Source organism: Anticarsia gemmatalis, chromosome 1 (assembly GCF_050436995.1).
Source record: "Anticarsia gemmatalis isolate Benzon Research Colony breed Stoneville strain chromosome 1, ilAntGemm2 primary, whole genome shotgun sequence".
Taxonomy (NCBI): Eukaryota; Metazoa; Arthropoda; class Insecta; order Lepidoptera; family Erebidae; genus Anticarsia; species Anticarsia gemmatalis.
In genome coordinates this window covers 12,534,493-12,557,203 of record NC_134745.1, presented here as the reverse complement: position 1 = coordinate 12,557,203, position 22,711 = coordinate 12,534,493, and the positions used below count along the sequence as shown (strand labels likewise).

The following is a 22,711-nucleotide window of genomic DNA, read 5'->3' as shown; positions in this document are numbered from 1 at the left end:
ATTAATATATTTTAGAGTCTTCAATTCTCTAGTAAAATGATGATTTGATATTTTAGCAGTTTTAAGACAAACAAAATGATTACTAGACGTACATAAATGAGTTGTATGGATCACAATGGCGGCTCATTCCATGATTATGGTTGATTCATGTGAACATTGAGCGCTAAACAAATATCTATACTTACAGTTTCTTTATTTTAACTTCATTGGAGAACAAATATTTGAATTATTCTTGATTTCGTCACTTCTTGGTTAATTACTTGATAAATTATTGTGTTTCACAAGTGAAATGCAGGATTTTGTACAGTAACACGTGATGCAAACTAAATACAACACTCAGAACAGCAAACTTTTATATTGGATTGTTTCATTACATCAACTTTTATCCACTAAATATTGAGACAATATTCCGACAATAAAAGAAAATTTAATGTAAAATTACTAATTTAAAGTTTGTTGCTTCAGCTGTTGTAATGGAAACAATCCCTCGAATACGACATCTAAAAATTGCATAGCAATCATCACTAGGTACTTTCTTAAGTAAGAATAAATGCATAATAAGATCATTATTTTGTGTATCCAAAGAGAGTTCCCCCTTTTGTTACTATTGGAAATAAAACATTAACTCATTTTTATTTAGACAAATATTAACATTCGAAAAGAAAATTAGTTTAATACAAAATTAGATCGAGACCAATAACATACTTTCTTTATCATCTACTTCTTGTAACTTTCATATATTTTGGTAGTATTTCATGTCACCAATTTCAAATCGTCGCTTGCAGTACTTTATAAAGCGTTCATGCAGCATTATACAGTAATAATATAAAAACCATCGAATATATCTGTGGCACATTTTAGATGATAACTTATTTCCCTTTTTGCCCATACTACAAATGGTATAAGCAAATGTCATCTATACTAATATTATAAAGCTGAAGAGTTTGTTTGTTTGTTTGAACGCGCTAATCTCAAGAACTACTGGTCCGATTTGAAAAATTACGCTGCGACCAATAAGAGCAGAGTAACAATAAAAAATGTTACAAAAACGGGGAAAATTATGACCCATTCTCTCCTAAGTGACGCAAGTGAAGTTGCGCGGGTCAGCTAGTCTGTTATAAGCGGCATACGAATTAAAAGCAGGAAGTTCAATTTTAAACGAGTCAGAAATACGATTTGCAAGAATAGATGAAAAAATGCCTCTATAAAGTTCCTTACTAGGCCTAGAAATATCCTACAATTCTACATTGTGACTATTTGTGACTCTCCACAGATATTTTCGATGGTAGTATTGGTAGCGTGGGTGCATCATGCCGGTATAACAAAACACAAGCTGTATTGCAACTATTTATTGTACGACTACTATAATATACACATACTTAGTACACATTAGATTGATGTTAAAGCTTACTTTACACTTGTGACCTAAGCTTAATAACTAACTTTATAATACAGTAAAATGCATTAAGCCTGCCTACTAAAGTCTGAAAACTACTGTTCAAAAATGCATTTGCAAAAAAAAATCCACCTATGTTTGTTATCTTTTATTATATTATTAATAATATTTTTTTTAAAAGGTAAATATGATGACTATAATCATTGATATTATTAGTGTTGGAATAAGTAAAAAAAATAAACTTTTGTCAAAGATTTCTAAGAAGAAAAGTCTCCCGACATGTAACGCAGGCATAAGCTAAATAATTCTCGTTGTATTAGTGATATTAATCATACTTTACAAGTTTTACAAAATGCATATTCACCTAAATTATCCAATTCGATACAAAATTAGTCCATAAACAAGAATATCACAATTTAAGATTGTATTGTCAAAATTTGCGGTATCAAGCGTCTTTGGATTTATTTTGGTTTGATACCCGTATTTTAGTATGTAGAATACTTAAACATTTCATATTACAATAAACTTAATAATATATTAATTTCTTAATATTCAATATAAAATCATATACATTTTCATGCGTACGTATTATCGCACGCAGTTAACGTGCGCGCATAATACAAGCGTGCTTTAACATTGACTATAATATATCCGCGGTTAAACGTAGAAAGCAATAAATAAAAGCATGCAGCGACGTCGTGTTGTTAGAGACAGTAACTTTGTGGCGGCCATCTTGTTGTGACGTCAGTCCTCGACTATGGAGAGCTCAGTCAGCAGGCTGGAAAAATATACGCGTCAGCCCGCTAACCCACCTCGCCCTTACCAACCACGTATCATTGTATATGCCAATACATATTATAGAGAGAAAACTATTCTACGAACCAGAATATAGAAGTATATAACTTCATTCTATTGTGAAGAGGAAAAGAGATAATTTCTGTAAGAATTTTACTATTAAGTTTCTACGACAAGTATTAATACTATAATAGGGAAATATTCATCGTAGCACACACAATGATACGTGGTATAAAAAGTACTTATATCTACAAACATATAATACACAAGTCCCAGTACTAACTACTCGTACTACCTCACACCTCTACACTGTAGCACATATACCCAAGCAGTGTACCATGCAGAAAGGGACGGCGATATCACTCACCAACCAGACTGACAGAGACAGATGTACTAACTACACAAGCGATACTTTACACACGTTTATTAAAGTGTAAGATAGTAAGATCGTTTAGGAAATCCATAGATTAAATTGTGTGAAAGTATTGAAGTATTGTTTCAAGTGCACACATAGTGACTTTTTACAGTGAAAAATAAATAAAATGCTGAATATATCGAAAATATCAATAATTTACTAACAGTTTGGTGAAAGGCGAATTATTATAAAAGATATTTTTTTATTAAAAATACTTTTTGTTTTGACACTTTTTAATTAATTTTCCGTCGGCATATATCAAAATATTCATAAAGAAATATCTGACGATGGAAACATCGGCCCAAACTAAATCTGTGTAATCGGAATTTAGTTTGCAGAAGGACTTTTTTTTTTATAAAATCTGTTCTACCCATTTACTAGGAGCGGGTAACTTTTTCGATATCATTCAGCATTAAATAATAGTGAAGAGATATAAAATAACGTGTATACGTACAAGGAGGCAGGTTTGGCCAAGTTGTGGTGTCTGCGCGGGGGACGCGGGCTCTCGGGCGGCGGCGGCGGGCGGCGGACTGCCACGGGCGATGATAACACACCACTAGTCACGTTCAATGGTTGCAGACCTCTGCATATTTCAATTTAGATTATATACATGTACAATTTGTAGTCATTTAATAAATACAGACTTTTATATATGAGTGTAAAAGATCAGTTGATTATTTTGTTATAAAACTTATATCCACTATTAAAATAATGTTAAAGTAGTTTTTGGTAACTGCACTATGTATAAATCGAGTGCTGAACCAAGTTTTATTACAATGACATGACTGGCATTATAATAAACGATATGTAAAGACATATTATTATAATCAAAGCACAAAGTTTTTCAGCTGCGCCAAGCAGTTATTTATAATTTGTCAAATAAAACTGGAAAAAATAGAATTACTTAACTATAGCATATTTTTTGAAATTTAAATTAAACTAGGTATATTACCTGAGGCTGCCAGGAGCGCTAGGCACACGACTCAACGGAATAGGGCGAGGTGATGTGGGCTCTATCATGGACTGAGTCATCGGGTCGTTGTTGTCTTCGCGCCCGTACACGCCCAGGTCGCGGAGACGAACGGAACCGCGACGACCACTACGATACAATACATTGTTAATGAAACCCCGCTTTATGTTTTTTCATATCATGATCTGTATTATAACCTAAAGTATAGCTGCCTATACTTTAGGTTATAACACAGGACATGCTTTATTATTTGTTATAAGTAATCCTCTGATTACAAAATAAATAATAAAGCATGTCACACACAACAACTTAATTTCATTTACAGTATTTTCGCCTTAAGACTCTACTTAAGGCGAAAATACTGTAAATAAAAACTTAGTTGTTTTAAATGAAATACTTACGTGTTTCGTTGGAAAGGTGAATTGTTAACGTTGTCGTCAGGCGGCGAGGCGGGCGCTGTATTCGATTCTCTGATACCGTTTGGTGGACGCGATTCGAGCATTGCACTGTGAAACAAAGTAATAACCTTTAAGTAGTTTGCTTTAGGAAAGTAATTTGAATGGCTCTTTTACTATAGTCTAGGCACATCTGGAGATCATCAAACATGAGACAAGCTGTTCGATCAAATTGACACATGTATACGAAAATGTATGTTATTACGAACAGTCATGAGGGAGACATTAAGAAAAATACATAGGTAAACAAGCATTTCTACTCAGTCGAAGGTTTTTAGGGTTAAAAAAGGAAGTTGAGTCCCAGTTGAGGCGCTCCACGCGTTCAGGTTGTGGTCGCCGCCGCCGCCCGCCGCGCGCAGTACGTACGGTACTGGGTTAGTACTACGTTAGTTAGCGCTCACTTGTGATGCAGCGAGGGGTCGACGGGCGACACGGAGCGCGTGGAGGTGCCGGACGACACGTGCGCCAGCAGCGCCTGCAGCGCGGGCGCCGTGGCGGCGCTCCACGCGTTCAGGTTGTGGTCGCCGCCGCCGCCCGCCGCGCGCAGTACGTACGGTACTGGGTTAGTACTACGTTAGTTAGCGCTCACTTGTGATGCAGCGAGGGGTCGACGGGCGACACGGAGCGCGTGGAGGTGCCGGACGACACGTGCGCCAGCAGCGCCTGCAGCGCGGGCGCCGTGGCGGCGCTCCACGCGTTCAGGTTGTGGTCGCCGCCGCCGCCCGCCGCGCGCAGTACGTACGGTACTGGGTTAGTACTACGTTAGTTAGCGCTCACTTGTGATGCAGCGAGGGGTCGACGGGCGACACGGAGCGCGTGGAGGTGCCGGACGACACGTGCGCCAGCAGCGCCTGCAGCGCGGGCGCCGTGGCGGCGCTCCACGCGTTCAGGTTGTGGTCGCCGCCGCCGCCCGCCGCGCGCAGTACGTACGGTACTGGGTTAGTACTACGTTAGTTAGCGCTCACTTGTGATGCAGCGAGGGGTCGACGGGCGACACGGAGCGCGTGGAGGTGCCGGACGACACGTGCGCCAGCAGCGCCTGCAGCGCGGGCGCCGTGGCGGCGCTCCACGCGTTCAGGTTGTGGTCGCCGCCGCCGCCCGCCGCGCGCAGTACGTACGGTACTGGGTTAGTACTACGTTAGTTAGCGCTCACTTGTGATGCAGCGAGGGGTCGACGGGCGACACGGAGCGCGTGGAGGTGCCGGACGACACGTGCGCCAGCAGCGCCTGCAGCGCGGGCGCCGTGGCGGCGCTCCACGCGTTCAGGTTGTGGTCGCCGCCGCCGCCCGCCGCGCGCAGTACGTACGGTACTGGGTTAGTACTACGTTAGTTAGCGCTCACTTGTGATGCAGCGAGGGGTCGACGGGCGACACGGAGCGCGTGGAGGTGCCGGACGACACGTGCGCCAGCAGCGCCTGCAGCGCGGGCGCCGTGGCGGCGCTCCACGCGTTCAGGTTGTGGTCGCCGCCGCCGCCCGCCGCGCGCAGTACGTACGGTACTGGGTTAGTACTACGTTAGTTAGCGCTCACTTGTGATGCAGCGAGGGGTCGACGGGCGACACGGAGCGCGTGGAGGTGCCGGACGACACGTGCGCCAGCAGCGCCTGCAGCGCGGGCGCCGTGGCGGCGCTCCACGCGTTCAGGTTGTGGTCGCCGCCGCCGCCCGCCGCGCGCAGTACGTACGGTACTGGGTTAGTACTACGTTAGTTAGCGCTCACTTGTGATGCAGCGAGGGGTCGACGGGCGACACGGAGCGCGTGGAGGTGCCGGACGACACGTGCGCCAGCAGCGCCTGCAGCGCGGGCGCCGTGGCGGCGCTCCACGCGTTCAGGTTGTGGTCGCCGCCGCCGCCCGCCGCGCGCAGTACGTACGGTACTGGGTTAGTACTACGTTAGTTAGCGCTCACTTGTGATGCAGCGAGGGGTCGACGGGCGACACGGAGCGCGTGGAGGTGCCGGACGACACGTGCGCCAGCAGCGCCTGCAGCGCGGGCGCCGTGGCGGCGCTCCACGCGTTCAGGTTGTGGTCGCCGCCGCCGCCCGCCGCGCGCAGTACGTACGGTACTGGGTTAGTACTACGTTAGTTAGCGCTCACTTGTGATGCAGCGAGGGGTCGACGGGCGACACGGAGCGCGTGGAGGTGCCGGACGACACGTGCGCCAGCAGCGCCTGCAGCGCGGGCGCCGTGGCGGCGCTCCACGCGTTCAGGTTGTGGTCGCCGCCGCCGCCCGCCGCGCGCAGTACGTACGGTACTGGGTTAGTACTACGTTAGTTAGCGCTCACTTGTGATGCAGCGAGGGGTCGACGGGCGACACGGAGCGCGTGGAGGTGCCGGACGACACGTGCGCCAGCAGCGCCTGCAGCGCGGGCGCCGTGGCGGCGCTCCACGCGTTCAGGTTGTGGTCGCCGCCGCCGCCCGCCGCGCGCAGTACGTACGGTACTGGGTTAGTACTACGTTAGTTAGCGCTCACTTGTGATGCAGCGAGGGGTCGACGGGCGACACGGAGCGCGTGGAGGTGCCGGACGACACGTGCGCCAGCAGCGCCTGCAGCGCGGGCGCCGTGGCGGCGCTCCACGCGTTCAGGTTGTGGTCGCCGCCGCCGCCCGCCGCGCGCAGTACGTACGGTACTGGGTTAGTACTACGTTAGTTAGCGCTCACTTGTGATGCAGCGAGGGGTCGACGGGCGACACGGAGCGCGTGGAGGTGCCGGACGACACGTGCGCCAGCAGCGCCTGCAGCGCGGGCGCCGTGGCGGCGCTCCACGCGTTCAGGTTGTGGTCGCCGCCGCCGCCCGCCGCGCGCAGTACGTACGGTACTGGGTTAGTACTACGTTAGTTAGCGCTCACTTGTGATGCAGCGAGGGGTCGACGGGCGACACGGAGCGCGTGGAGGTGCCGGACGACACGTGCGCCAGCAGCGCCTGCAGCGCGGGCGCCGTGGCGGCGCTCCACGCGTTCAGGTTGTGGTCGCCCGCAGCGCGGAGTGCGCTCGCCGTGCGGGCACTGCTCTCTTCTAGCTGTACACGGGGAACAAATACTAATGAAGAATGGACTACTTAAAAAAAAATTAGAAAAATCTTATTTCATTTTGTCACCTTATTTTAACTAGGTCGAAGCTTTTGAATAAGTTAACACCTAAAAGTGATACTGATGCATCACACCAATAGTCGAAAATAGTACACATAAGAAGTTTTTTTAAGGTGGTCATATGAGAATAACACCTTACCTTACTTTCATGGGTAAATACGAAATGAGTGAAAGTCATACCTCTTTGAGCGTGGCGCGTGTGTCATCCAACATCTTGAGATGTCTGGCGGAGTCCTGCGCGTGTTGTAGCGCCAGTGTCGTCAGTCGTTCTAGCGCGTATCGACCGGCAGCCGCCGCCTCGATGTTGTCTAGCAGACGTGGTAGTTCGTTTTCATCGTTCTCCTCCTAATAAGACCAAATACATTTACTCGTAGTCACAAATAAAATAACATAGATATCAAAAGAAAAACTGATATTGGACGGCTTATAATATGCGATGTAATTTAAACTTAACATATTAAGCCGAAATGATATGCAATCAACAGTTAGCCAAAACATTTTCATGAACCTATATATACCTACGCACAAACATATCCTGTAAGAGTTTTAGCGTATACGTATACCAATTCATCTGTAAAAAATGACTTTGATTAGAATGAATGGGTACAATACCTCAATCTGCATGATCTGCGCCTGCGTGTCGGCTATGGCGTCCCGCAGGTACCGCAGCAGGTGGTGCGCGTCGGGCTCGTCGGGCGCGCGGGCCCGCTCCCGCTGGCGCAGCAGGCGCTCCAGCGCCGCCTCCAGCTCGGCCAGCGTGGTGCGCGCCGCCACGGAGCGCGACAGCCAGCACTCCAGCCGCGACCACGCCTCGCGGTACTGCCCGCGCCGCCGGGGGCGGGAACGATCTATGGGAGCAACAGTTTCATATTGGACAACACCTTGGGACGATTCTCATAATTGGAGGGAATTTCATCCAACACCCAATACGAAATACTCAAATAAATTTTAACAATTTATGTTGTTGATATCACAATATATGTGGAAAGGGTGATTTAATTATAATACCCTAAAACTTGAATAGTTTTGTAATTACCGTGAAGCCTGCCAGCCGCTTTACTGCTAAGCTTGTCGCGATGCCCTCGCCGCAGCAAGGATACCTCTTCTTGTTTCCGTCTTAATACCTACAAACACCAACCAATATGAATTTAATGTATAAACATTTAAATATCATCTACGTTGCTATGTAGTTGTTATTACTTACAGCTTCTTTCATCTTGGTCTCAGCTTCTAACGATCTTATCAAATTGGCGTTCTTACGAGATTCCTTACGAAGTTGGGCAACCTAAACACAAACATACAAATGTTAGTCAAATGAAGAAAAGATAAAAACAATTTTAATACGGGATCTACTAAACTTACTTCTTTAGCCCTCGCAGCTTCAGCTTGCGCATGACGTTTGGCCTCTTCACGCATTCGTTGAACCAATTTTACCTGCAAATAAAGAACAAAACCTTTAAATTCCTGCGTACCTAGCACAAAATGAACATTTTATATACTTATACGTTTTTTTCTTGTACTCATGAGTACATGTACGTGCACGTGCACGCACGTATACGCTCGTTTACATAACAGACGTCATCTCAATGCTATAAAACCGATTAAAATGTAATTTAAACTGGCAGATAACAAACAAGATATTCATGGAACAAACTATTTTTCAAAACTTTTGTTTTAAAAGAATTCGACATAACAATGACGAGAATTACTCCTCGGTTTAACGATTGTTTTTTTTTACTGAATCGATTACGATGAAATTTGGTACCTGAAGACCCAGAATAAAACAAAAGCTACTTTTTATCCCAGAGTTCCCGAGGGATCGAGATTTACTCGGGAAGGGTTTCCACGCAGACGAAGTCGCTGGCGGTCTTTAGTATTAGTATGTAATCGTTTGAATAGCCGACCTTATCCCGCTTCATATTCTGCAGTTCTCCCCGCAGCGTGTTGATCTGCGCGGCGGTCTGCTGCTGCGAGCGCTGCAGGCGCGTGTGCTCCTTCTGCGCCGCCTGCAGGCGCTTGAGCTCGCGCGACATGCCCGCCACGCGCCGCTCGTACTCGTCCTTCACGCGCTTCAGCTTCTCGCTTGGAGGGGATGCTTGTGTGGCTGGACAAGTAATATTTATGATATTAATAAGACTGCCAAGGCAGAGTGGATGAAAAAAAGAAATTATAGAAAAGGTACGGTTTTACGGCATTATAAATAGTTGTACTTAAATCCGTCATTCAAACTTTTTACTTATATTCAACTGTACCCTGTTAAAGTAAGAATTACCAAGTTCAAACAGAAAATTTTTAAAGAATTCGAACCCTTCTTAGCGTGTAACATTTAATACTACAGTTACTACATCAGTAGTATCAGAAAATGACGCCATATATCAAATAAATATCAAACTAAAAAGTTTTCGTTTCTAAATTCGTCGCATCAAAAAAAACCTTATTTGATAGCTCAAACTACAAAATCACTCCAAATTAACAGCATTTAAAACAATAGAATAATAAATAATCTCCTCACCTAACGAAGCCAGTACTTTATCCTTCTCATCGTTAGTAGCTTTGATCTGATGATGCAGCGTATCAAGGCGCTGTTCGTAGTGTGTCCGGAGCGCGGCCAGGCGTCGCTGCGACAGTTCCAGCTGCTCGATCAGACGAGCCTTCGTGTCGATGTCCTCGCTCAGAGCCGCCAGTTGCGCTGATAGCACGCGTTGACCTGTACAAGAGATTATTTGACACTGGAGTAATATGGAAATTGGATAGCTGAATTTTTGAGGAAGTGTGCTAAATGTCCATAGATGACTTAATTTTCTACACTTCATTATCTATTGTACAGTTATCCAATTAATCAAAATTAACTGTCAGAATAATCCATGAGCAAATAGGAAAGTAAACCTGAAGGAATGAATGTTAAAGAAACCTTTCGAACTTTATACTTAGATTTATCAGTAAGCCAGTGTTTGATAGACGAATGTTGATTTATTCTTTTACAAAAAGTGAATTAAGAGTCTTTGATAATTGTTTCGTTTAATTTATTTTCTATGGATGTTTGTAGCAAGGATTAGGTTTACAGTACAAACATTGATTTGCATTATGAGGGATCTAGTTTACCTTTAGTCTCAGAGTCTTCGTCCTCCGAGTCACTAGGCTCTCCATCTCCATCAGAAGGTTCCGAGTCTTCAGCACTCTCGCCCTCTGCCCTCTCCCTCTCTCCTATAGGCCGGTCGTCGACCGCGCTCGTCATGCTCTCGCTCATGTTCAGTTTGCGCTGGAATTCTAGCTCACCCATACTGCGTGCTAGCAGTTCTTTTTCCTGTATTTTAAAAAAATAACTTTATTAAGCACCTTCCTATTGTCAGAAAACGTTCGCAGAATCATTTTCACATTTTCATGGATTGAATATCCAATGAAATAGTTAAGTTTGTTGTCCCGCCTGTAGGACAAACGGATAAGACCATGGGTATTGCACCCATTGAATATTCATCAAAATATTAAAGTACAAAAAGCACAACTGTTACTGTATCTTTTCCAAACCAATTCTGATTACTTGGTTTTGTCATTCTCTCTTAGTTGTTCTCTTTCAATAGTTGTTAATCATATCACTTACCTTATACAATTCTCGTTTGGCATCATCAATAATAACTGACGGATCGTGTACGGAGTCGTGTCGTGTTCTTGCTACGGTCTGCTCGCGTCGTCTACTCGCCTCGTACAACGCGTTGGCTTCCATTAGCTGAGCGCGCAGATCTTCTATCTCGCTTACATAACCCTGGGGCGAAAAGAGATGGATATTAGACCACTTTTATGACAAACCAGACAAAAGGCTTAATTGAAAAGTGCCTCTACAACAACAAGTAATATTAGTAAGGTGCGAATGATTTGAGAAAATTGTGAGTAGGTTACGAAAGTAGCAAATTTTGTAACTAAATTTCGTATGGAAAATTTATTTTTTCTGGGAACTAAAGCTATGTGTGATTGTTTTAGGGCTGACCCAAAATACACATCTTCCAATATCCAATAGCTATAGTTTATCAACGTCCGGTTACCAAGATCTTCTTAGTAACTTCTTAAAAACCTTGTAGTAGTCTCCAGTCACGAATCATCGTCGGGTATGGTCATTGCAGTTAAAGTACGATTAAAATTAGATTTTAGTTTTTACCTGTACAAGTGACGTGAGCGAGCACTCGTTGGCATCAGGGCTGCCATCCTTCGGCGCCCAGTTGCCTAGCGCCTTCTCAGACAACAGCTCACTGTTCCTAGCCGACAGCTGCTCTATCGTGTCCTGCATCGCCTTCACTCTGCGTCTCAGTGATTCTACCTCGCCGGTCAAGATTGCGTTCTCCTGGACCACGTCACTCCAACCTTCTTCGCCGTTTTCTGATACTATGCGTTTACCCTGTGAAGAAATAATGAGTTAGTCTTTAAATTCATGTACTTTAAAATAAATGTAATATGTGGACGGGAGAAAAGTCTGGATCACATTCGTCAATGCTAAGACTGTGTTATCCAGTGTTCTTGACCGATGTAGATGACATATTGCGAGGCGACGCGACGAAATACAAAGTACCGTCGGATCTAGTCGCCGAACGCGAGATTGTCGATTTGATCGCCGACGTAAAATAATTTGTGATGATACCATCGTAAAATAGGAATAATGTGCTTGACTTACCTGTTTATACTCAGCCAGTTCCAATTGCAATCTCGCAACCTCTTGCCTCAGCTGATGAATAGTCCTCGAAGTCAGATCTTGGTTCACAACACACCTGTTCTTGATGTTCCTCGCTCTGTTCGCGTACTTCAACGTGTTCAGCGTCTCCATAAAGTCTCTATCACTAGGAGACACGCACGCTATCATGACCGTGTTGCTATTCCCTCCTAGTGAATCTTGAAGTAATCGTGTTAATTTCGAGTCTCTGTAAGGAACGTGAAGTACTTTCCGAGATTTGTCCCCCAATGCTGATATAACGTTGCCCAATGCTAATAGTCCGCAATTAATTGAAATGCCTTCCTTTGCACGTTCGCCTGTTGCTCCTGTGAAACAAAAATATATGGTTAAGATTTTGAGGCACCTTATTTCTTTATTTGATTAGTAATAGCACGGCTTGCATAAGAAATCCGTTGAATCCCTTAGATTTTATTTAATGATATGTACCCCACAGTTGTGTCAGGGGCACTTTCTGCCTGCCCTCTAACTGGAGGCCACATAAACCTGCCCGTCACCCAGGGCACAGGGTATACGTAATTTATTCCCCACGTTAAACAAAAGGGGAACTTTCTTAGACCATAATTACCATACCATTATTAGTTATGCAAATGAGGTAAAACCCAGATAATTAGAACAATCACAATGACAATTGCAGCACACACTATGACTACGCTTAAAGAAAATTGCCCCAATTAAGTAGTTGAGAATTGAGTACAAAGGTCACTCACCTGTACGTTTTAACCTCTCCGACCCCGCCAGATCTACGAAATGGAACTTGGCTGTCAACGTTTCATATTGCTCGGGAGCTTCTGAATCAGCTTCCTTGTCACCAGGGTCTTGGTCTGGTGCTAATCTTCTCTGTCTTAGAAGGAGAGTGAATACAGCGTGTGATCGCGAGGACGATGAGTTCATGTTCGTAGCGGCCGTTGTCCTGGCTAAGGCTCCAGCTCTCAACGCTCCTAGTGCTTCCCTTGCTCCACGGACTGCTCGCATTGAAGCCCCTACTATACGTACTCCGCCGCAGCCGTCTTCTGTTATCCTTAAGGCGCCCTGAAACAAGAAGTCTTTGAGGAAATATTTCTTTGTAAGAAGTTAGGCCTGTTGTATGCTGAGGCGCTGGTGCTTGAAACAACGATCTGTCAGCACTAATAAGGTTAATACAACTGTGTTTAAAAAAAAATACTTTACGTCATCAAGCTCAGAAGCTAGGATATTTTTAGATAAAACTTCCGTCTACAGGTTCAAGTAAGTAGCTACAACTGCTGCTATAGACAGCTAAATTAATGAACAATATTGAGAATGATTGAGGAACTTTGTATTGTTTAGAGCGAAAGTAAAAGAAGCACGTAATCCGTATAAGATTTTCCCTCATCCAACTACCCTCGTGGGAATAAGCGTGAACAAACCCACGTATATATAGTTAATCTTATTAGTGCCTGAGTGTTGTGACAATTTACTTTACGACGTGTTTTCCATCCTATAATCTGCTTGGTAATTAAACGGCCACGTGGCTGATAAATTAATTTATTAGCTTGTAAAGATAACGCGCTCGAGTGCTTCCCAGGGAAGTTGGTCTCGTTAGTGAGGCACTGATTTGACGGCGCCAAGTGAATGGACGCGATTAGATAGTACTAACTTGTTCTAAGTTTTTGTTCCCAGTTGGAATATTAGAGATTGTGATTTTAGACAAGTGGGTACTTTTTTGCCATTTTGCGAGTCTGTATTCGAACGCTATTGGTGATACCTAACTTAATGAAGTTGCTGCTTAGATCAACATTATATATTTTTATTCAAGTTTGTGGCTAAGGGCGGCTTGTGGGCATTTTAAAACATTCGAAAAAGTATGAAACGTATGCTCTCAGATTTCCCAAGTCGTGCTAAATTTTGACAGTTTGGTTGCAACGGCTACTGTCAAAATAAATATTAGTATTATAGCTGTACGTCCTCATAAATCAAGTTTGTAACTTGTGTTTAAACAGTCATTCGTTTCCGTCATCGACGCGAAACAAACAAATGTAAGACGTCCAGTAACTTGCGACATTCACTTGCAATTCGCACTTTGTAATAAATTGTGGACGCGCGAAAATGTCGCCGGTATTGCGGCAACACTTGAGTTTTGTAATCGCAGACAAAAAGCAATGAAATAAAACATTTAATGAACAGACATCCTGGAGGTCCATTAAAAACTAATCAGTTTTTACAGTAAGCGGGTTTCAAAGAACTGTCTGATGCGGTTTGTTTCCAATCAAGAAACATAAGATACACTAGCAAAAAAAGCAAATAATAAAAGGCTAAAAGTGCGATATTGTATTTGTATAAAACACTGAGATTAATAATTCACTTTATTTTTTATCGAATCATAAAAAGTTGAAATCAATTTATTAACACGTATTTATAAATTGATTTTCATCCGTAGGGTTCTTGAGTAAATTATTATGCTTGTATAAAAAACAAGTTGCTTTGGACATTTTTGTTCGTTGGACAAACGAAACAGCAGTTGGCAATCGTGAACTGCATTAAAATCTCTATCTCTTATTTGTGCCACAAATAGATACATAATAGACAGGTTGACTTCAGTTCCCGTCGCACTATATTAGTCAAAAGAATGTGACTTATTCAAATGATCGGACTCTGAAGCGGACCACACCGTACAAGGAGCTGCAACGTAAAGTCGTAAACAATTATCGAACTGTCGAGGACATGATTATAGCCTCCATACTCGGCAACTTGTAATGATACATGTAAATAAACAACGTGACGAGAAATGATGTATTTTTCTGAATATAACGATGTATTGCAAACTATGACGGACTCAATGTATACTTCTTCTTATTGTATGGTTAGTGGTCAACCTAGTGTCAAAGTTGTTCAAGCCGCCCGAAAGACCTTTGACATGGCTTAACGACTGTTATCTTAGTAGACAACAACCGGGACCGACTTTTTACGTGCCCTCCGAAGCACGGAGATGCCCAGCTCAAATACCACTATGCGGTCACCCATCTAAAGAATGACCGCGCCAACGGTTGCTTCACCCACAGATCGTCGTCAGATCGGTGAGCGCAACTGGCTATGAGCGCCTCTCAATGTATAGCAAACTATGACGGACTCAATCGCCAACCAATAGGGCTGCATGGTAAAAGCGCGGGCGAAAACTAAGGCCATATTTATTACCACGAAGGTTTCTTGTCGTATTACCTAGCGCTTACGTTATATTTGCCTACTGCTACCAGTTTTCTATTATTAACTAACTGCAGACTGATGAGAATCCGGCTTAGCCGACGTTTTAGCGAATGCTATCAACAACGGCCATTTGTATCACCATCATATTTATCAGATTCTAAGAGTTCATCCTTGTTTAATTACTGATAAAACTACGAGTCTAGCCACACTACTGTTCTGTAGTACCTAAATCTGTAATATTACATCATCGACACCAACCTTAGCAAAAGGATCTTTGGCAGGATCAAGCAGGTCCACGATATCTTCATTGTAGAGTTCTATGAACTGCGCTTGGACTGAGAACTCCGGGGGCAGCTGGCCCTGGGCGCGGGCCTCCTCAGCCCTGGCTTCAGCGCCGGCGAACAGATCCCGGATGGCGCGGGGGATGATGCCGCGCCTTTCCTCGTCTCCGTCACCTTCGCCTTCCCAACCGCTGCCCATAGTGTATGTCTTGCCGGAGCCAGTCTGAGAACAAAAGAATAAAAACATAAGTCTAAGAACATCAAGCGTTTAGATGTCGAATATTTCAAACTTAACACAACACAACAATATGAGTTTATTGAATCAATATTTCAATCATGAAGACGTAATAAAATTGGCGTTATGCAACGAATTTATATCCTATCTCTAAACCGTTACGAATATAACAGTTTTAGAACGATAATAGCGTCAAATAAACATGTTATCCGAATATCCCGGAAGCATTCACTTGCGGAACTGCTCCGTTAATTACTTGATAAACGAAGGAATGGGCGTGACGACACCAGTTCCCACGGTCACGGTGACTGACCGCCAAACTCACTTTCTAAACGCATGAATTATAAACTACTATGGACGTTATGTTTCTTCAGTACAAAGAACATGTAAGACGCACTATGACGGCTTCCATACACCAAGTGTTTCTGCAATAAAATCTGACCTAAATTGTATTCATTGTCTCATGCATGCAATACCTTATGTGCAATACCACACAGCTTCTAGAACTTTAAAAAACTTGACCAAAACAATCAATTTGCAATATATGCGCGTAACAAATGGAAAACATAAGAACTGCGTGCTCTGTGTTAATAAGATGGAGATCTTATTTGGACGCCGAGCGGTCATCTCATCACACATTCATTTCAAGTATATACCTCCGCATAACACCGGCGTGTGTACACAGAAATCGAAAGTATGATATCTAGTGAATGAGCTTATTCATTCATGAGAACCCATAGAAGGCGAGTGATCAACTTCCTCTTGGAGTATTTAATCTAATGAAAATTAAAAAGAGATAACATCACTTGTTTACAAAGGAAACAGGCCTTGTACCCGGATACGGGATCCAAGCGACGGATATACATATTCCAACGAAGGCGTTCGATCCAATAGAGATAGCGATCACAACATACAATTACGTACTTATATGTGGGACATTAATAGCCATTGTTACATCGTTCGCACATCGGGCGTCTGTCTGTCTGTCGGCGCGAGCGCGTGACTGCAATACGGATCGTGAGACTCCACTTAACAATCACTATTGCTTTACAATTATATAATTTTATCTCTAAACCACAGAAAAAGTTCGTACGTGCGGAGTACGGTTACATCGTCTTAATCAGATAAAGAACAACAAAGAGAGAAAGCACCAAGCAGTGATGCGTCTCTAATCATATATGTTGATAATTGTGAGATAAAACGGACACTAATGAAGAGGGCGGGACGATTTCTAGCTTGGCATTTGGAAAATATGGCGGAGACAATAGAAAGGCTAGTCTCAGACACCTAGGAATTTCCTCTTATTTCGCTTTGTTTCCCAACAATAGTGCTGTTCACAGACACACCAACTACCGACGGAATTCAATTTTGCTTGACATCTAATTCACTTCAAGCACTTACTCATATTATTGCATTTTCCAACACAAGAGGCTGTATAATTTTATGCGCCTGTGACAACATTCATATCGTTTGTTCTTCGAATAAAGGTCTACATTCACTGACGTCATAGCACCAGGTTAGGATCGAGTATTGTTTGTGACGCAAACCTGAATAGGTTACAAGCTGTTCCCATATAACAACTTGCTTAACTATGAATTGAATAGGACATTCAATAAAAAAGTTTTCCCGTCTTATTACATGTTTTCCAGTTACTTCTAAGGTTGCGAAGGTCGACTTTATCTTGAAGTTTCTAATTCCAAGCAAACAATTCTCGGAACGTCATGGTGGATTTGACCACCTCCCACTGAGCAAGACTGTCTAATTAGTAAGCATAAAATCGATGCGACGGCTCTCAGAGAATATCAAATTCTTAGGGAATATCATATTGCGGGGCACAAACGGGTCTTTAATCTCTTAGAACAAGCATGACATAATCCGAGTTGATTGGTGTTGTATGGGATTAAGGCCACGCTTTTTGCAAACTTTATGCTATCGAGATATTGGCTTACGACGCGCGACGTTATAACATTAGGTAAGGCTATTGTGTACGGATAATGGCTTGTGTAAACAGATTCTGTGTAGTTGTTTGCTAAACAATTATCAATTGCCGGCGAATACTCTTAGAACAAACATTGGTTAGAAGGTCAGCGGAATGAGATGTTGCTCAAAGTGTCTGTAGACATAGGTCATGGAGTTATTAGTTTTGGTTACCAGCTGTGTCAAGTGGGCGGGCAGTCCGGCCATAAAACACCTTGTATATGAAACTAGCTGACCCGCGCAACTTCGCTTGCGTCACATAAGAGAATGTGTCAAAATTTTCGCCTTTTTTATAATTTTTTTACTGGTATTCTGCTCCTATTGGTCGTAGCGTGATGATATATATCCTGTAGTCTGCCTCAATAAATGGACTATCTAACACTGAATTTTTCAAATCGGACTAATAGTTTCTGATATTAGCGCGTTCAAACAAACAAACAACCACTCTTCAGCTTTATTATGTTAGTATAAATTAGTATAGATGTTTATAATTTCGTTTTGGGTATTAATTTACTAGAGTACATTATTTATGCGACGCCTACGACCGTCCCGTTATAGGTCAAGATGAGTTTGAAAATTTCTGGCATGTGTTGACTTTAAACTTAAAATGCAATAATTATTTGGAATGCGACTAGTTGGCCTATAAAATTCAATAACAACTTTTGGCTTGCAATAGACTTCATCTTTGTTGAGATGACCTTGTGGTCAGAAATTCTATTTTACTTTAGTAGGTAAGTTAAGTAACTAAAAGACAGTATTGTCCTCTTGCTGGGTCGGGTCTCTTTCACAAATGAGAGAAAGGTTAGGTCAAGACACCTGTCGAAGAATCATATTCTCACATTGTATGATGGCCAGGTCGATTTATTTGTTTTACACGTAAAATATATTTAATATTGGCATGATAATAATTTATGACAGAAGGTCCTTTAAGTAGAGACTAAACAGATTACTCGACTTGGTATTACATAGATCTTACAAATTTTTACGGCAGAGAGAATCAGCTGCGAGACTTGAGGTTTTTACAGGATGTTTTTGATGACATATATTTATTGCAGAATATTCTCGCCACTTTGTACGTTAGTACGCGCGTGACAAATTATGCTATCAAATTATATTGACTTAGCACACTGTTGACTATTGAAAAAGTAAACTAATATATTTATATTTGAATATACAGCTTAAGGATATAATCTACAAATTTACTTCAAAACGTATAGTTAAAACACGTTTAGAGAGATAAACAACAGAAAAATTATATTTTTAAGCAAATATTGTAAATTGCCTTAACGCGTAAATTTTTAAACACATAGGTGCGTAATCAATTAGTATATAATCAACGTTCAAGGTACAAATCAACATTTTACAAAACCTGTTTCTCTAAGTTCCTTTAGGTGATCTTACATAATACATTTACGGCATAAGTTACGAGGTTTGAGCGAATATGTTGAAGAAGACAGGTATAATATGATAAAAATACGGTTATTTTCTATGGTAACCATCTTAAAAGTGGCGACAATCCATTCTACAATTGATAAAACAGCAAAAAAAAACAAAATTTTGAATAAGCAAACAATGTTAGGATTAAACAAATAACAGATATCAATATAAATAAAATTTCAACAGATGCTTAACCAAGTGTTTGTTAGAACATAAACTCAAGTAGGTATATATTTCTTTCCCTTTTTCAAAAATATTCTAACCTCCAGCAACTATTACCATGACGAAAGGTTGACTAAGGGTGATAAATGGGTCCCATGTAACGACCATCATCGCGGAAAGCTTACACAAACGAAGACTGAAACAAAGTAAGCACAAATATTCCAAGATGGGAAATAAACAGCTCACTTAAGAGGACAAAGTATCCCATTTTGTACTCTTCAGACCACAGTTTGTATTTTTACAAAGTCGCCAGTCGTTTACATGTTAAATAAGGGCAGTAATAAACTGAATGGCACGCGCACGATCGTTTTGTTTACTCTGATGTCACCTGCGACACGACACGACACGACAAAACGCGGAAACACGCTCAAATTGACGCAGTGTATTGCGTCCTTAGCGCTATAACGTTTAAGGACGGATTAGATTGCGGTAATAAGCGAATATGGTGTTGGGACACCTGTATCCTTTTATGCAATTACAATTGAATGAACGTTTAGAAACTCTTGGGCTAAATGGATACAGGCTGTGAAGAAGCTGGCGGAAGCTTTTTGGTAAATTTGCTATAGGAATGAAATTGTCAATTTACTTTCGTGCAGATACATTTTAGGCTGTCTTAGGGAATGTTTTTGTCAATAGAAAACATAATTCCACGGTTAGTAATCTATTTGTAGTAAAATGTTCTGGGCAAGAAAACAATAAGCAACTAAAGTCGCGATGTAAATAGTCCTGAAACACGTAATCTCGATTATTTATCATTCCGTGTGTACATAAGACACGCCTAGAACAATAGCTTGTACGTGTTTATGTGCATTTTATTTGCGAACTGCAGCGCATATTGATACGCTATACAATACTCGTGTAACAAGTTAGCATGAATTAATATATTATCATAACATGTGCGAACAACCGCTTATTACCATAATTCGATAGTTTAACATTCCATGGGTATTTTCGTAAATTGTTGAGAATCACGGAAACTGAATGCCAATATCATCAATTAACCGCATCTCAGAAACCTTTTAGAATGCTTGACAAGTAAATAAGTACCTAAATTAATTTAAAAGTTCGCCTAACTTCCTTATATTTCAATTCGAATCAGGGTTTTAAAACCAACATTGTGTTTGTGCGAAAAAGTGTTTTTCATATTGTATGTGACATTTTAGGTCGTGATAAACCAGAAAGCTGTTTGAAGTAGTCGAATTATTCAGCGAGGAGGTACCTTCCCGTACTACTAATTTACTAATATACCATTCATAGTCTGTAACCGACACATTTCGCATTGGTACGGCATAATAAAACGTACGTTTTGTACATAAACTTTGTTAATCTCCAGAAAATGTTCTCACAAATCTGTACAAGATTGACTTGGAATTGATCGTAATTTACAAATACTAGAGACAGAGTTTTCTTTTATAATATTTCTTGAGGTCTCAAAGTCCAGCGCAGTGAATTCAAGGCCTAACCCATAACTCATTCGGGAGGACCTCCTTACCCAGCAGTGGGACAGTAAGGGGCATAAAAAAAGCCTTTATGTGTACGACTGTGGGGAAAAGGCTTTTTTTGCTATACAACCTTTTTATCATTAGAAACACGTTAATGAGTTTAAAAAAATATCTTTGTTTTCCTAAGCTGGCATTTGTACTACAAGTTCATATAATTCACGTCAATGATCATATCATCACCCGTGCCGTATTACTAGAATCATTACTGTTGATTACATTTCCAGTTCAGGTACAATGATGAGGCAGTCTAACGTCCTTGCGAAGCATGCCGATCAATGAGAATCGAGATAATTAAATTGTAAACACGTTTCTATAATTAGGTGCTGGTATAAATTTAAATAAACGATAGGTATTGGATCCGTATCGTGATCGCAATGTTATTAAGAGTAGGTCTAGGTATCTCTTGATAAACGAAGATACACGAGAGAGCGTGAAGTTTTTAGAATGATGACATGGACAAAAGATGAACAATGTAAGAGAAAATTCAGGGAGGCTGACCCACTGACACAAAGTAGATTTTTTTTTGCGCACATAGAAAGCAAGTCTTTGCTCATTTTCCCCGTTTATGTGGTTTTTTCATTATTATATTACGTTTGTTTGGGCGATATAACGATAAGCTATCATGGACCAAAAATATCTTCAAAAATAGCGATTACTATTTTTGTTGAAAATAAAATTTCTTACATCGATCTCTGATTGAATATCTTGGAAGAAAGATATCTATTGATAAGAAAGATCTGAAGAAGAGAAGAAGGTTATGTTTATGTAGCTACTGCTTGAGATTGCACCGAAATAACATTCAAATATGTTGGTAAATATACTGTTAGTTGGTTTGATACGCCCAATTGAAGTTAAGCAATATTGGTGTGACTTTTACTATACTATAATTTACTATAGGTAGATATGAACTGATAAGATAGATAGATAAAGAATGAATACTTCTAGAACGAAAACTGTCAAGGTCACAGTCACATTTGTCACGGTCCATTACATTATGTTAGGTGTGAAAACTGCATAAGCTCAGTGAAAGCCAAAACCAGTGTCAAGAAAGATACTTAGCTTAAGCACACGTGTTGTTCTAACCCTTGCAGCAGAGACTGGGTGGGATTGGTTGTAGTTGCCACTCGTTGCCTACTGGGCGAAATGATTGCGCAAATTCTGTCCTTTGTACTCGAATAGAAAATAAGGCATTGTTGATATTAAAAACTACCTGGAACTGCATCCGTGCATTTAAATTGTCAGCGTTTTACAAACTACTATAAACAGAAGTAAAAGATAACCAATATAAACAAGTAGTACAAAACTGCACTCCTCACAAGGATGTGTAAATGTAAACACATTACTACGAGTATTGAATCAGGTGTAACCCTTCGTGAGTCTTCCGTTAGCAGGTCACTAGTGACCGAGGACCTGACCACTATTAGAATATCCACCTTATATATGAAACTTTAAGGTATATTTTTCTCTGAGTCTGTGTTATCTATGTATATGAGTAGTATTTATCTGGTGGAAGGATTAGAGGCAGCGGTTGAGTTGGTGACGAATTCGATGTTATCGTCGGATGGCGCCCGCGGCCCGTCTATGACTATGTTTTGATACAAGATTACGAGCTTGCCTGTTTTGTTTACCGATTCTAATATAGATTAAGAGTATTACTATGTTATTTTTTGCATTGTATAATGAATTATGTAGTCTATTATCTTATACTATTCTTCAATTACAATAGACAGGGTGAAAGGCTATATTTTGAAAAATATGTTATTACACAATTTTCTTTTTCAAGGACCACACGTTTTAATCTTTACCGTTTTACTACAATAAGCCCAGTGCTTTTTATATACGTATTTTAACAAAAATGTAAATAATAACAAATAAAGCAAGGTAAATTTAACCCATTGCAGAGTACAGGTTTAGTTCCAAAAAGAGAGGGGTTTAGGTCTGAGCCCACCACGCTGCCCAAATGCTGGTCTGGGAGTCCGTATCTGTATATATTTGTTAATGTGCTAGAGATATTTCGTAGGTGTAACTTTCAAAAACTTCACTCTCTGCCATTCACTTGCGAAGA

General features: G+C 41.6%; 1 protein-coding gene across 1 annotated transcript in view; it reads right to left on the bottom strand.

Annotated features, from left to right (window-relative positions):
- The window catches only part of Klp31E (kinesin-like protein 31E), a 64,989-nt gene that overhangs the window by 11,375 nt on the left and 30,903 nt on the right, over positions 1 to 22,711 (bottom strand). The window contains exons 4-20 of the mRNA XM_076120454.1: positions 15,251 to 15,496; positions 12,541 to 12,862; positions 11,777 to 12,138; positions 11,267 to 11,503; positions 10,715 to 10,876; positions 10,219 to 10,420; positions 9,629 to 9,823; positions 9,021 to 9,220; positions 8,479 to 8,550; positions 8,321 to 8,401; positions 8,153 to 8,240; positions 7,729 to 7,964; positions 7,297 to 7,461; positions 6,877 to 7,046; positions 3,978 to 4,082; positions 3,559 to 3,705; positions 3,061 to 3,189 (exon numbers count right to left, since the gene is read on the bottom strand). Of these exons, the coding sequence (XP_075976569.1) occupies positions 3,061 to 3,189; positions 3,559 to 3,705; positions 3,978 to 4,082; positions 6,877 to 7,046; positions 7,297 to 7,461; positions 7,729 to 7,964; positions 8,153 to 8,240; positions 8,321 to 8,401; positions 8,479 to 8,550; positions 9,021 to 9,220; positions 9,629 to 9,823; positions 10,219 to 10,420; positions 10,715 to 10,876; positions 11,267 to 11,503; positions 11,777 to 12,138; positions 12,541 to 12,862; positions 15,251 to 15,496 (3,119 nt within the window). The remainder of the gene's footprint in view (positions 1 to 3,060; positions 3,190 to 3,558; positions 3,706 to 3,977; positions 4,083 to 6,876; positions 7,047 to 7,296; positions 7,462 to 7,728; positions 7,965 to 8,152; positions 8,241 to 8,320; positions 8,402 to 8,478; positions 8,551 to 9,020; positions 9,221 to 9,628; positions 9,824 to 10,218; positions 10,421 to 10,714; positions 10,877 to 11,266; positions 11,504 to 11,776; positions 12,139 to 12,540; positions 12,863 to 15,250; positions 15,497 to 22,711) is intronic.